General features: G+C 50.0%; 1 protein-coding gene across 1 annotated transcript; it reads left to right on the top strand.

Moving 5' to 3' along the window:
* Nucleotides 1-2,676: 2,676 nt before the first annotated feature.
* Nucleotides 2,677-14,772, top strand: PSMD3 (proteasome 26S subunit, non-ATPase 3). Its single transcript, XM_079798049.1, has 12 exons — nt 2,677-3,062; nt 5,235-5,425; nt 6,996-7,133; nt 8,561-8,697; nt 9,501-9,691; nt 9,853-9,956; nt 12,175-12,289; nt 12,390-12,509; nt 12,632-12,735; nt 12,993-13,148; nt 14,373-14,423; nt 14,594-14,772. The coding sequence occupies exons 1-12, from the start codon at nt 2,846-2,848 to the stop codon at nt 14,669-14,671; spliced, it is 1,602 nt and encodes a 533-aa protein (XP_079654175.1). The 5' UTR covers nt 2,677-2,845; the 3' UTR covers nt 14,672-14,772.
* The last annotated feature ends 1,002 nt before the right edge of the window (nt 14,773-15,774 follow it).

Below are 15,774 nucleotides of genomic sequence, written 5' to 3'. Positions count from 1 at the left end.
AAATATATATATTGACCAACAACTTTTAAAAAAAGAAATTATGCTATCATCTCCTGATTTCACCTTTTCCTCTTCTGCTCTCAGTTCAGGGTGGTTGTGGGAGGAAGTGATATGGGTAGACTTGCATATGGACATGCTAACATGGATGTTACAATCTCATAAAACTGCTAGATTTATACCATCCTCCTCCGCCTAAAACTTGGTTTTAATATCTTTCACCAACCCCTTTTAAAATAGTTTTGTGGGTGGAATAATTTCTCCAAGGTTTTTGGCCCCAGGAGTCAAACTCTTCCCCTTCTTAGCCACCCCTTGCCTTGATTAGTTCCCTCACTCACCAAGAATTCATGACCAACTGCCAAAGACTTGGTGTTAAGCCATCCTCCCCCAATCTGGGGCATGTTCTAAGGCCTCACTCTATTGCTCAAGGACATACTGAGTAGTTATCTGCTGACTTGATTGTTCTAATCTTATGATGTAAACGTAATAAAGAGGTGAGCTAACACCCTAACTATCCAGAAGGGTAACTTTGTAAAGATGAACAACGAAGCTCACCTGTTTTCTTCCTTTGCCATTCTCGCCCACCTTCAGTTACAGATATGGCGTTATGAAGAGGCTTTAATGAGTTTATTCCAGTGATGACTCAAAAGTCTTGTTATCCATTCCCGAGCCCTACGGGGAAGGGGGATAGTTAGGGGAGAATTGGTCAAGGCATGTTCCCTAAAACTGGAGCACACATTTTTCCATTTAGCAAGTGGCTGTTTAGTGCACGAGCTACTTGGTACAATAGTATGAAAAGGGTGTGGTAAAGCCCTGGTCAGGGAGCTCAGTCGGTTAGAGCATTGTCTGGATACACCAAGGCTGCAGGTTTGATCCTTGGTCAGGGCACATACAAGAATCAACCAATCTATATATAGAAAAGGCTAATATGCTAAGTGTCCCTCCCACCATCTGACTGGTCGCTGATGCATACTGACCACCAGGGGCCAGATGCTCAATGCAGGAGCTGCCAAGCTGCAGTGACTTGGCAGCGGAGGTTCTTGAGTGATGCACCCCGAAAACAGAGGAGGGAACCCGATTCTTCGCCAGCCGTGCGATTCCACCTTCAGCCATGGGTTATGTTGTTGCTGGGGCACTGTCGCCCCAAATCTGGTTTACTGAACTCTTGGGTTTGCATTCCACACCCTGTACGACAGCAAGTTTGCAGAGTGCCCTCTTGCACTCCGGGACCCCTCGGGGGATATTGGGGAGCCAGTTTCAGCCCAATCCCAGCAGGCCAGGCTGAGGGACCCCACCTGCCAAGGGACCCTACCTGCTGGAGGGACCCTGCTCACTCGGAAGACACTGGGGAGAGACCGGGGAAGTTGGCTCCAGGGCGTGTCTGGCCCCTCTCGCCCAGTCCCGCCCTGCCAGCCACCTTCTAATTAATTTTCTTTCAATGTGCACAAATCTGTGCACCAGGTTGCTAGTAAATGCATAAATAAGTGGAACAACAAATCGATGTTTCTCTTTCTCCTTCCTCTCTCTCGCTAAAATCAATCAATACTTTAAAAAAATTAAAGAATTTTTTCTATATACCGTACATAAATTTAGAGGAGAAGATAGTGAAAACATATTCTCTGTCTTCTACGACCTTACAAGACAGCTAGATTGTCTTGTGTGGTCTGACCTGATCTAAAACTTAGGACTTCCATTTACGGAAGAGATAAAAGTTCCAAGAGGGTAGGAAGTTTTTGTTTTGTCTTAGGAAATTAGAACATGTATCCACCTCCTGCAGAATCACTGGGCGATTCCTTTGTAAAATAAGTGGACAGGACTTCTGATCCAATTTCCTTCCCCGGGGGGAGTCTCAGGCTCTCCGTAGGTACACTATCATTCTGGTCCCTATTTCACTACAGGGTCTGACTGGATGCCCACCAGCGCCCCAAAGGACTCCCTGAAGCCTCTGCCTGTAGGGGCTTCCAGCCTCTTTCCTTCACAACACGCGGCAGGGAGCACAGCTTCCAGCAGACCGCCTTCTGCAGCTGTGCGTTACCACGGCGCCCCCCAGAGCGCTAGCCCCGGGCCATACAGCGTGGACCCCTACTCTTTATTAAACTGGAGTGATTGTACGCAAATGCGCTCCACCCCTATCCACCCTCCCAGGCTGCAGAGATTTTTATGCCTTATTTTCAGCGTTAGCTAAAAACCTGATAAGGAAGGCTGGATCCCATGGTTCGGTTTTATTTTAAGCCCAACAGCCTAGCTCCACATCCCGCTTTCGCAGCTTTTCTTCCCTCGCGCGGCACGCACTGGGCAGCCGTTGAAGGTGAGCCTCGCGGACCTGGAAGGCGACTCAGCCGGGGGCAAATCGAGAGAGTTTGGGCAGAAACCCGCCGGGCTGCTCGTGACGTCATCACGCCCTGCGCTCCCACAGGTCCTACGCACTCCTCGCTAATTGAGGCGCCGAGTCCGGTGAAACCCAGCTTGGAGCCTGTGGGGACCTCTCGTGGACAAGCACAGAAATGCACTCCGGAGGAAGATAGAAGAAAACCCACATTTAAATACTGCAAAGCAAGCACCACAAACCTAAACAGGCTCCTCCCCCCTCCTCCCTCGCAGATCCGCCCCCATCCTGCACTCGGCTGTTGATTTCTTTCCCCTTTGTTGACTCGGCCTTCGGCCCAGTGGGCCTGGCGTTTCCCAGCAGGCCCCGCGCTGGGAAAGGGTTTGCTGCTGCTCCGTCATCGTGCGGCCCGTAGCGATCCCGCGCTCGTGTGCAGGCCCGACTTGGTTCCAGCTCTCTGCTGCGAGAATTCACGCGAGGCCCCGGCCTCAGTCCCCGGACTAGGCCGCGACCCCGTGTGCCATGAAGCAGGAGGGCTCCGCGCGGCGCCGCGGCGCGGACAAGGCGAAGCCGCCGCCGGGCGGAGGGGAACAGGAACCGCCGGTACCCCCGACCCCCCAGGATGTGGAGATGAAAGAGGAGGCGACGGCGGGTAGCGGGTCAACGGGGGAGGCTGACGGGAAGACGGCGACGGCGACTGAGCACTCCCAGCGAGAGCTGGACACCATCACCTTGGAGGGTACGAAAGTCTGGGCCGGGGACGTGCCATGATCAGCTTCTCTTTGGGACCCCAGCGCAGCCTCCACCACCCCTGGTTCCTAAGGATCGCCCCCCCCCCAAAAAAAAAAAATTTCCCGCCCCCACGACCCTGACACTCCCAACCCCAACCCCAATTACTCCGGGCTCAGGACTCCTCCCTCGCCACACACCTCCACCCCGCCCGGCATTGCATCCAGGACTGGGTCTCCCTGGGTGTGTAGACTCCTCCTTAGTCCTCCCCTCTAACTCACATTTACATCCCGATTCTGTCGCGTCCGATGTGTACGACTGATCCCGCTAGAAACCATTGTTTGTGTTTATGTGTGTAAAGGGGGTCAGGAAGACGCGGGATACTGGCCCTTGTTTTAAGGTTTCTGTTGTGTTAGCTACCTTAGCAAACTCCTCTAAAAGAGCCCTTCCTACCTAGTATCTTGCTTCCTCCTTTCGGTAATTCAGGTGCTCAAACGATCCCATCTCTTTTTTCCTCTCCCTTCAAGCCCTCACTCCTACTCTGTTTCTAAAGGCTTTAAATACATGACACACTTTCAACTTTTTAGCTATCGTCTTTGAGTTCCTAACACTCTCCATCGGAGTTCCCTTCTCCTCCGAGTCAAGCTCTTGTTCCTCCCAGTTCACGTTTCTCCTCCTCACTCTGAGCCTGTTGCTGTTTCCCCCGTTTCCGATCGAGTGGGACTGGACAGTTTCTTGGGTTTTCTCTCTCAAGTGCATGAGACACTAGCTCAAACACACCGAAGTAAGCGCAGTTACGCTTCTGGGTGGTGTTTTGAGGGGGTGAGAGTGCTGAGTGCATCAGCTCCCTACTCTTAAGTAGGTTGGGCAATGGGCTTAGCAGCTAATATCGATCTTTTTACCTAAAATAATGATAGCCAGTAGCAAAGGTGCTGCTCAGCATTACCTACTAAGTATGTACATGTTTGTTATAAATACTTCACTTTGTTATTATAAAGTAACTCGTGTTCATTGTAGAAATTTTGGAAAATATGAGAAGTCTGAAGTGTAGCAGGGGGGAGAGGGGGGATCATGGTTAACATTTTTTCCTGTGAATTTTTAAGCTGCTCTCCTGTAATTCAGATCGAGTTATATGTATAGTTTGGAACAGGCATAGCTTAATACAGGTGGTCTGGTGTGCTTTTATTTAACATATCCGCAAACATAGCATTCAATGAAACATGTACTGACTACCTGATATAGTGGCTAAGAATACAAGTTCAAAAAGTAAGTTTCTTTCCCTGAGAGTAAGAGTATCTACTTGGTTGGGTTGTTGTGAAGACGAAGATGCTTAGAACTGCGCCTAGCGCATGATGAACACGTAGTAAACCCTCCGTACATATTAGCTGTTATCATTATATCGTGTTATTAATGTGGCCCAGGCACCCTATGCTAAGTATACAAAGGTGATGAAGAAACGACTAGTTGATTGCATTTCCTTATTGGACATTTAAGTGTGTCCAGTTTCTTATTTTTATAAATAGGTATGCAGCATTCATCTTTTGCCCAAGTTTTTAACCTACCTTTCTAATTTTTTCTTCAGTTTAGAATCAATATGCCTGAGTTGAAAGGGTAAATGTTGTTAAGGTTTTGGATAGGCATTGTCCAGAAAAACTGTATTGGTTTACATTATACCAGCAGAAATGTCCTGTTTGCCCCATAGTTATCTTAATCATTTATACAAGGTCTTTGTAGAATCGGAATATGCATCTTTGGTCACATTTGTTGCAGATATTTTTCTTTTATTGAAATCAAATTCATCAGTTTTTGTTTTTGTTTTTTTTTGTTTGTTTTTTTTGTGTGTGTGTGTGTGATTTCTCCCACTGTTTACATTTGGAAAGTCTTCTCTTATTTAGAGATCTGATAAATATCCATGAGTTTGTTTTGTTTCTCGTCTTTTTTTTTCTTCGTATCTCTACCCCTTTCCCTACCGCAGCTTTATTTTTCTTTGGCACTTGGTGATGTCTTAAAATCCCTGTATGGCATCCATAAGTATTGCTGAACCCTATTAGGGCAAAAGAGGTGATTGGCCACGTTCTACCCTTTTGTAAGAGGCTCCCTAGAACTACTTGCCTGGAGTGGGGTGGGGGTAGGGAGGGATGAAAGAGTTGGAAGTAACATTTTTTCCTCTGGTCCTTCACAGACATCAAGGAGCATGTGAAACAGCTGGAGAAGGCCGTTTCCGGCAAGGAGCCTCGATACGTCCTGAGGGCCCTGCGGATGCTGCCTTCCACGTCACGCCGCCTCAACCACTATGTTCTCTATAAGGCTGTGCATGGCTTCTTCACCTCAAACAATGCCACTCGAGACTTCTTGCTACCCTTTCTGGAAGAGGTGAGTGAGTCAGGCGCATCCTAAAGCTCTGTCTTGTCACCTGCTGCAGCAGAGAAATGAAGCAAAGCGGCCCATTTTAGTAGCCATTGCCCATGGCCAAGGGCACCATCCTTCTGCCCTGTAGTGTCATCCTTCCGAGACAGGGACAGGAGCTGGGAGTCAGGAACCTTCCCACCAAACTCATTTCCTACTGCCCCCAACACAGACCTCTCCTCCAATCGGATGGCATCTCCGTTGTCCTAGGACAGTGGTCGGCAAACCGCGGCTCGCAAGCCACATGCGGCTCTTTGGCCCCTTGAGTGTGGCTCTTCCACAAAATACCACGTGCAGGCACGCACATACAGTGCGATTGAAACTTCGTGGCCCATGCGCAAAAGTCGGTTTTCGGCCTGGGCGAGTCTATTTTGAAGAAGTGGTTCTAACGCCGAGCCTCACTCAAGGGGCCAAAGAGCAGCCTGTGGCTCACGAGCCGCGGTTTGCTGACCACTGTCCTAGGAGAAGGTGCCCCCACCTCTTTGCCTCTGAGGTTCACTATGGGGGACGTGTGAAACGGGGGTCTGGAGCACAGGGTTTGGAGGTAGAGTTAAATTTGAATCCCAACTCTACCATTTGGTACCTGTGGGACTTGAGCAAGTAGCCTAACCTCCTTGTGTCTCATTTTCTTCGTTTGTTGAATGTGATGGACAGATTTGGGGGGCAGTGGCAGGGGAGGAGTATGCATAAAGCGCTTAGTATGGTGCCTGACACGGAGTGGATGCTGAGGAAGGTGGTCTGATAGTGGTAGTGGTCTCTCTGCCCGGAGCAGCCTCTCCTCTTCCTTTCTGGCTGTGAAATCGCCCTTATGACTCATGGCACACAATCCAGGTCCTGACCCTTCAGCCACCTCCATCTCCCTAAAACATCATTGACCTTCAGCCACCTAAAATCCTATAAACTTAGTCTGTTCCATAGACATGAAAGCTCAGAAAATTCCTTGAAGTGGAATGATAAAGAATCTATTGTCAGGGAAAGGGGAAAAGCCCCAGGCCACCTGGAATGTTTTTAACCTTATTTCCCTAAATTCACCCAACTTGGTCACTTTTTGAGCTGTTCACATTACTCCAGTTTTGGTGACTAAATCTGAAAGTAAGTACTGTGTATAAGTACATTTCCCCAAAATTTCTTTTGTTCCCATACAAAAAAGGTTTTTTTTGTCTCATTATTATTGATCTCATCTCTAAAATTCTATCACTTTATTAAACCCTGACTGATAGAATTTGTCGTAGTTCCAGGTGTAGTGGATTACTCTCCCACCAAGATTGTTGGCTCTGTGAGAGGCCCTACAACATCCTTTCTGTCCCCATTGCGTTCTGTAAAATTGTTACACTCTCGTCACCTTCTTTTCTATTGTATGGCCAGCCTCCTTGGCTCCCTTTAGAAAGAGACTGTCATCTTTCATTTTTTATCCCCAGCACCTAGGAAAATCTTGGCCTATATTAGGCATTCAATTGAATACATAGTGAGCGCTTAGTACATTTCTGGTTGACTGATGTGACTGAGCTTTTCCACGGTAACGCCTGTCCTCTCCTAGCCCATGGACACAGAAGCTGATTTCCAGTTCCGTCCCCGGACAGGAAAAGCTGCCTCGGCGCCCCTCCTGCCCGAAGTGGAAGCCTACCTGCAGCTCCTCGTGGTCATCTTCCTAATGAACAGCAAGCGCTACAAGGAGGTACTGATTTCCCAGGGTGATCCAGTGGCCCAGGCGCTGCCAGGGGTTTGCGGGAGAGATCGCCTCTCGTGAGAAAATGGAGATAGTCCCTGGGTTATCAACCATCCCCCAGCTCTCCCCCGTGGGCATGTACCTTACCCCGCGGTCAGGGAAGATCCCACAACTCCTGCAGTGGTCATTCTGTGTACCTGGCCATGGCACAATACCAGTCTAGTGGGTTCTTAGGGGGAAAGTAGGAGATTTGGAGACAGAAAGACCTGTGTTCAAATCCCAGCTGTACCTTACACAAATGAACTTCCCTTAGTTGTATGTAAAGTGGGGGAAACAATGCCTAATTTACAAGATTGTTGTTGGTATTAAATAAAATAATATATTCAAAAATAATTAGCACAATCTGTACATAGTAAGCTTTCACGCTTTTCTTAAATGTTTTATTTTTAAGTATGTTTTTATTGATTTCAGAGAGAGGAAGGGAAAGGGAGAGAGAGATAGAAACATCATGTCACCACTTCCTCCACTTGGGACCAGCTTCTTTGTCGGTCATAGCCACTGTCCCAAGAGCACATGCAAAAAATGACAGTTCCTGCCCACCGGTATGGCTCAGTGGGTTAGAGCCTCGTCCTATGCACCAGAAGGTCACGGATTTGATTCTGGTCAGGGCACGTGCCTGGGTTGCAGGTTCGATCCCTGGCCCTGGTCGGGGTGGGTGTGAGAGGCAAACCATTGATGTTTCTCTCTCTCTTCTCCTTTCTTCCTCCCTCCTTCCCACCCTCTCTGAAATCAGTGGGGGGAATGATATCAATGAGGGGTAAATATCCTTAGGTGAGATTAAAAAAAAAGAAAAATTATAGGTCCCACTCCTCAATTCCCTGGGGTTTTTTCCTTTTCTTGCAACTGGTTGTTTTTCAGGTTTTTTAGATGTAATTCATCTCCTTTAAAGAGTACAATGGGTGTACTCTTTTTGGTATATTCACAATATTGTGCAGCTATAATCACCAGCTCCAGAACAATTGAATCACCCCAAAAAGAAACACTGTACCCATTAGTAGTCATTCCCCTCACCCTGCCCAGCCCCTGACAGGCACTGATCTGTCTCATGGATTTTCCATAAGAGTGTCTGGCATCTTCCACTTAGCATAATGTTTTCTAGGTTTATCCATGTATTTGTACTCCATTTTTAAGGCTGAATAATGTGCATGGATATAGCACACTTGGTTTATCTATTCATCGGGTGGTGGACACTTGGGTTATTTCCACTTTTTGGTTATTAATAATGCTGCTATGAACATTGTGTGCAAGTTTTTATGTGAACAAATGTTTCCAGTTCTCTTGGATATATGCCTAGGAGGGAAATTGCTCGCTGGCTCTTATGATGGCTCCATGTTTAACTTTTTGAAGAACTAATTCTCTTTCGGCTGCCTCTCCAGGCACAGAAGATCTCTGATGATCTGATGCAGAAGATCAGCACTCAGAACCGCCGGGCCCTGGACCTTTTGGCTGCAAAGTGTTACTATTACCACGCCCGGGTCTATGAGTTTCTGGACAAGCTGGATGTGGTGCGCAGGTACAGGTGGCCCAGGGTCTCAGGCTCGGCCTAGGTCGGAGATGTGGTCGGTCACTCCCACAGAGCCGTGACTTGCAGCGGGTGATAAGCTGGTAGATGTAAAGTGCCCAGCAGGAAATGGGGGCGGTGATTAACATGCCCTTACCATGCCCTGCCATAGGAGGGGTTAAGAGAGAGTGATATTAGATGAAGAAACAGAGATGACCACGGCTGGTTAAGAACTGTCCCCCCAGTCTCTTCCCTTCACCCCACATCAAGGGAGGGCTGATTGATAGCTAAAGAGTAGATGACAGGTTAGAAAACATTTCACTCCTCTGAAACCTGCAGTGGTACCCTTCAGCGTGGCTCAGTGGTTGACCTATGAACCAGGAGGTCCTGGTTCGATTCCCGATCAGGGCACCTGCTGGGTTGCAGACTTGATCCCGGGGGGCGGGGGGTGTGCAGGAGGCAGCCGATCAATGATTCTCATCATTGATGTTTCTATCTCTTTCTCCCTCTCCCTCTCTGAAATCAATAAAACATATTAAAATCATAGCCCCATCCTCCCCACCTGCATTGCACTTACCCTGATTTCTCCGTGCAGCATAATACACTTGTTCATCATGATCGCTTTCTGTCTCCCCCACTGGAATGCAAACTCCGAGAGCAGAGTTCTGTCCTTTCTGTGGACCTAGAATAGTTCATTAAATATTCTGAGAATAATCAGAAAAGCAATTTGTATCATGTTTTTAGGAATTGAGAAAGAATAGGGAGGTCAAATCAGTTTGAAGAGACCTTTGACTTTTTTTCTTTCCCTCTTGAAGCTTCTTACATGCTCGGCTCCGGACAGCCACCCTTCGGCATGACCCAGACGGGCAGGCCACCCTGCTGAACCTCCTGCTGCGGAACTACCTACACTACAGCTTGTACGACCAGGCTGAGAAGCTGGTGTCCAAGTCCGTGTTCCCTGAGCAGGCCAACAACAATGAGTGGGCGAGGTACCTCTACTACACAGGTGAGCAGGGGGGCCAACCCCCAAGCCAGAAGGTGTCTCAGGCTTACTTGGTGCAAATTTTCTAAAAATTGGGTGCAAAGAGACGCATTTGGCACTCTGGTTTTCAAGGGGGCTTGGAGGGTGCCATTCTCTTGACCCACTCTTCTCTTCTCCACACCCAGGGCGGATCAAAGCCATCCAGTTGGAATACTCAGAGGCCCGGAGAACGATGACCAATGCCCTTCGCAAGGCCCCTCAGCACACAGCTGTCGGCTTCAAACAGACTGTGAGCAACAATTCTCATCCCTTTGCTACTTGCTCATCTGATGACATTTTAGTTCTGCTTCCCTATTTAGGGGGCCAGGGAAGGCTCCCTAGTCTTCGTTATCCCAGAGGTGGCATCAGATGCCTGTGCACAACATTGTTCAGGGCACATTAAGCAGATGCCACCTGCACCTCTGGCAGTTTATGTTCAGAGTGTTCTTGGTAGAGAGGTAGAGAGTGTCCTGATTCCTAGGTCATTCCAGTCCTGGGCATGGATGGTTGGTAAAACTCAGGCTCTTACCTGGTCCCTTAGGTGCCCATTTGGGAGCAGTGTTGCCTGTGGCCAGGGGCCCCAGAAAACCTCCAGAAAGGTGGCTGATTCAGGTGAAGATAAGCCTTGCACTCCTCCCCCTCTCCCATCCACCCTTCCGAGAACCATCAGTCACTAAGGGTTGTTTGCTTTTTATTTTGTTTTATTTAAGTGCTGGCCTTGGTATTAAGACACTGTGAGGAATAGAAAAGAAGGATAAGAAATGGTATTTGCCCTGGAAGAGATACATAAAGAATTTGACTCAGAAAGGCTTGAGGGCCTAGTAGCCAGATTTGGACTCAGCTTTCCCAACTATAAGCCATGCTCCCACCTTAACACAATATCAGTGCCCTAGTGCCCTTGAAAGAGAACAGATTAAAAACACGCAATGAGCCCCAGCTGGTTTGGCTCAGTGGATAGAGCGTCGGCCTGCGACTGAAGGGTCCCAGGTTCGATTTCAGTCAAGGGCACATACCTGGGTTGCAGGCTCGATCCCCAGTAGGGGGCCTGCCGGAGGCAGCTGATCAATGATTCTCTTTCATCGTTGATGTTTCAATCTATCTCTCCCTCTCCCTTCCTCTCTGAAATCAATAAAAATATATTTTTTTAAAAAACACACAATGATTAGGTCAGTGTGGCAGGAGAATTGGTTTGTTTTCTGTTCAGAAGTTCATAGAAAGGAAGGTTTGATTTGGTCAAATAACTAAAGAGATCTTAAAGAAAAATGTTAAATTTTATCTGGTTTTTGAAAGATGGGAAGAATTTTCACAGAAAGGAATGGCTTTTCAGACACATACAGTACATGTGCAGAATGTGAGATTGCTTACAATACTGGATATATACTAAAGTTCTTTGTAAAAATCACTAAAAATGAATGATGAACATATAGGCTGCGTCCACGTACTGGGGATAGACGTTGAAAGGTAAAGCAGTGTTTTCAAACCAGATTTCACTAGAGAAGAATAAGGTTTCCGTGTTTTCTTTGGTGGAGCCGGGTGGCAGGAAGGAGCAGAGAGAGCTGGAGTGAGGTCCGTGGACTGCTGGTGAGGGAGCAGGAAAGAGATGCTATGGTTGCTTGAGGGAAAGAAGCAGAGTTGGGAGAGCTTCCCAACTTGAGCAGAAAGGTCAAGGCCTTGGAAGAGACGGGAAGGAGTGGGGTAAAGAGCACAGTAGAGAAGCTGGCTGTAAGTGACCATGGAGTCCACAGCAGAACACTCTGGAAGCTTGTTCATCCATAGTAGGAGCCACATGCTCTCCGGGGGTGCTCCTGCTCTCAGGGCTCAGCTCTGACCCCGGGATGCTTCACCAGCATCCATTGCGGTCTTCGTCTGCTCAGGCCGCCTTCCCAAGGAGCACAGCCTGATGGCTTCCACAGCAGACACATATTTCATCACAGTCCTAGAGGTCAGAATCCAAGGTCAGGGGTCAGCGGTTAGATTCCTCTGAGGGCCTTTCTTTTGCTTGTAGACGGCCATCTTCTTCCAGTGTCTTCAAAATGGCCTCCCCTGTGCATGGCTGTATCTTAATCTCTTCTTATAAGGACACCAGTCATAGTGGGTTGGGGCCCACTCATATGACCTCATTTTACCTTAATTACCTCTTCAAAGACTGTTTCCCAATATAGTCCCATTCGAGGTACTGGGGGGTTAGAGCATCGCCACTTTAGAGCAGTGTGTGTGCTGACTGGCCGGATGGAATGACATGGGGTGAAGTGTGGTCAGAGGGTCTGATGTTCCCAGTACCTGACTCCACAGGCGGAGCCTGGATTCCCTGCCCAGCGCAGGTTCAGGGATTTGTCCTGTCTCCATGGGCCTAATCATAGTGCCATGTCCCCGTTTCCCAGGATGTCTGACTGAATTGAAGCCCCATTTCATTCTCTTCCACCTGGGGGACTCCCTGCCCACTGTGTTCCCGTGTCACACTCTGCCAGGTGCACAAGCTTCTGATTGTGGTGGAGCTGTTGCTGGGGGAGATCCCGGACCGGCTGCAGTTCCGTCAGCCATCTCTCAAGCGCTCACTCATGCCCTACTTCCTTCTGACCCAAGGTAAGGCCAGTGCCCCGCCCAGAGCTTCAGACCCCTGGCCTGTGGCCTCTGATGTGTGTGTCCTTTGCATCCTCTGACCCACTCCTCTTCCTCCCTGCAGCTGTCAGGACAGGAAACCTAGCCAAGTTCAACCAGGTCCTGGATCAGTTTGGGGAGAAGTTTCAAGCAGATGGGACCTACACCCTAATCATCCGGCTACGGCACAACGTCATTAAGACAGGTGTGCATCAGGGTCGAGGGGCCGCCGGAGGAGCAGGACCCAGGGACGGGGACAACCCTGTGGGTGTCCATGGGCAGGGAAGGGCCTGTGCTCGCCCACCCCACCACCCCTTCCTTCCCCAGGTGTGCGCATGATCAGCCTCTCCTACTCCCGAATCTCCCTGGCTGACATCGCCCAGAAGCTGCAGCTGGATAGCCCGGAGGACGCGGAGTTCATTGTTGCCAAGGTGGGGCTGGTCCAGGGGCCGCAGTTGTCACCTTCCGGCCTCATTTCAGGGGATGGGAGTGGGAGGAAGTAGGCCAAGGGGTGTGGGTAGAGCAGTGGCCCGCTTTTTAGGGGTGCTAGTCTTGCAGGAAGCTGCCAGAGAGTGTGTGTATGTGAGTGAATGTATGAGAGTGTAAGGAAGACAGAGATGGGACAAGATGTTCTAGGACTGAGGATGGCGGGCTCTTTGGTGACCTTCCCTCCCTTTGGGGCCCGCAGGCCATCCGGGACGGCGTCATTGAGGCCAGCATCAACCACGAGAAGGGCTACGTGCAGTCCAAGGAGATGATCGATATCTATTCCACCCGTGAGCCCCAGCTCGCCTTCCACCAGCGCATCTCCTTCTGCCTAGACATCCACAACATGTCTGTCAAGGTGAGCGCTCGGCTGCAGGCGCCAGCTGGCGGCAACACAGCCCTTCACACGTGGGTTCCTCGGAGAAGATTGGTGTGGTTTGGGGCCCAGTTCCCAGCCCGTCTCGGTAAAGTCACTGTGAGGACAGGGGGCCTCAGGGGACAAAGAACTTGGCTTATGGGGCTGTAGCACCTTCTATTGCTTTTAAGGGGTCTCGTCGCCGAGGAGGACAGAGATTCGCAGTTTAGGGTTCTAGATTTGGTTCCAAATTGGAGTCATTTGCCTTCTCTGAGGCTCTGTTTCTCCACCTGTGCAGCTGATAGTGCGATATTACCTGTCCTGCCTGCTTCACAGGGTTGATGAGATTAAATGAAATCACTGTCTTAAGGCACTTAGTGAAGTCCAAGTTGTGTAAAAGGCAGGGCTGGTATCTAGTCCCACAAAGGCTGTTGAGCCCTTATCCTGTGTCAGGCACTGAGTGAGGCGCCTGTACTGTTGGCTTCTGTTTGTTCCTGGTCTCCTTCCCGCTGGAAGCCAGGGATATCACTGGCCTTGCTTACAGTTGGGCAGAAGCCATGCTCCACGACACACACTGTTACCCCCCCCCCCCCTCTTTCCCTGTGCCCCTTTCTTTTTTTTCTTTTGTTAATCCTCACCTGAGGATGCATTTCCATTGATTTTTTAGAGAGAGTGGAAGGGAGGGGTTGCGGGGGGAGAGAAACTTCGATGTGAGAGAGACACATTAATGGGTTGCCTCCTGCACACTCCCTGACCAGGACCAGCACTCGAACCTGCAACCCAGGTACATGCCCTTGACCGGGAAGCAAACCCATTACCCTTCTGTGTACGGGCTGACACTCTAACCACTGAGCAACAGCGGCCAGGGCCCCTATCCCCTTTTCCTCCCCCACTGAACTCAGGACAGACCTCTTCACACATTGCATCTTCTGTCCAGACTGCTTTTCCTTCATTCCCACAACCAGTCCATTCCTCCTCCTCCTCCCCCTCACTGACATCCAGAGGTTAGTCATTTATACCCCCAGAGTCTCCTAATTCTCTCTTTAGCATTACCACATGGTATTGCAATAATTCATTCCATGCCTGGCTCCCCCGCTATACTAAACTGGAGGCTGAATAGCCTGTCTTACTGTGTCTTGGTGCCTGGTACACAGAAGGAGCACAATAAATGTGTGTTAAGTGAATGCCTCCACTTCATCTTGCTCTCCTCTCTTTACTCTGTTTCAGGCCATGAGGTTTCCTCCCAAATCATACAACAAGGACTTGGAGTCTGCAGAGGTAAGCTGCCTTCTGCTGTGGGGAAGACTGGGAGATAGAAGTCCCTGCAGAACGGAAAGGGGGTTTCTGGAAGGTCTGGGGCAGCTGTGAAGCTTGGGCAGTTCCTGGCCTGGGGTGTGTCTGGAGGAGTGAGAGAGGCCGCACAGCCCTCACGCCATCTCTTTGCCCAGGAACGGCGAGAGCGAGAGCAGCAAGATTTGGAGTTTGCCAAGGAAATGGCAGAAGATGATGACGACAGCTTCCCTTGAGCTGGGGGGCTGGGGAGGGGTGGGGTGAGTGGGGACTGGCTCTTTATCTTTTCCCCTTGGGGTCCCCTGCCCAGGGAACTGGCCCCTTTTCCCACACACAGCTCACAGACTGCGTATTGTGGGGCGGGGGGCAGGGGGATGTAGAGAGCCAGCCACCCCCACCTCGCCCCAGGGCCCCTCCCCAGCCCGTGACTTAGCACACGGAGGGCCAAGGGCGGGCAGGTGGCCTCCCCAGGGCAGGGTCCTGGCTAGTGGTGTGGGCATCAAGGTGGGAGGGAAAAGACCTGTGCTCTCCTCCAGGGAGTAGAGGACTTGAATTGGGACATGGGTTGGATTGTATGTTTTTGAAGCTTCAATTATGATTTTTAAACAATAAAAAATTCTCCAAAGCTCTTTGTGCATCAGGTAATGACTGTGCTTGCTCTCATGCCTGCAATGTTGACAGGCCAGGGTTTTTTCCTGGTCTTGGGGTCCTAGCCCCAGGTGTGATCTGAGGACCGCAGCTCGAGATGAGGAAGGCAAGGGCAGGGTGGAGAGACAGCTCGGGTCAGAAGGCCTGGGTTTACTCTGTTTCGTATCTAACTGGCTCTCGAATATTGGGCAAATCCCTAAACCTCTCAGGCTCCTTCCCCACATCTGACAGGATTGGATTCAGTGACCTCCTGGCTCTAACATTAGGAATCTAGACTTCCAGGGGATTAAAGAGCGGGCGAGCCTGACTCTCAGGGGAGGTTTGCAGAGAAGAGGAGGGTCTCCCTCTAGGCAACCGCAGGTTGAGAGCAGAGGTGAGGCTGGAGGGGGCTCCCTGTGGCCCCCAGCCCACCCCTGCCAGCTGTGGATGGTGGGGAAAGGCCATCCAGGGAAAGGCCTGCGTCTCCGTCTCCCGGCCGCCAATAGCAGGGCTCCCCGTGGGGCATTGAGTTACTCCCGTGCTCTCCGGCTGGCCCCGGGGTCATCGCTGCACAGACTCTGTTCCTGCCAAGTTCTGTCAACTGAACATGCGTTGGGGTTTTCTGCCTCCTTAACTGAATTCCTCTCCTGCGTGCTCACCCGACTTCTGGAGGGATTCTCTACACATCATCCCCTGGGCTTCCCAGGCGTTT

This window comes from Cnephaeus nilssonii (genome assembly GCF_951640355.1).
Source record: "Cnephaeus nilssonii genome assembly, chromosome: 19".
Classification (NCBI taxonomy): Eukaryota; Metazoa; Chordata; class Mammalia; order Chiroptera; family Vespertilionidae; genus Cnephaeus; species Cnephaeus nilssonii.
Note: the sequence above shows the minus strand (reverse complement) of the source record. Positions and strands in the feature narration are given on the sequence as shown.

Excerpts from the sequence above, each read along its gene's own strand:
- PSMD3 (XM_079798049.1), top strand. The coding sequence starts at position 2,846 with ATGAAGCAGGAGGGCTCCGCGCGGCGCCGCGGCGCGGACAAGGCGAAG. Across the intron at positions 8,698-9,500 it reads AAGCTGGATGTGGTGCGCAG|CTTCTTACATGCTCGGCTCC; the intron begins GTACAGGTGGCC and ends TCCCTCTTGAAG. Across the intron at positions 9,957-12,174 it reads CTGTCGGCTTCAAACAGACT|GTGCACAAGCTTCTGATTGT; the intron begins GTGAGCAACAAT and ends ACACTCTGCCAG.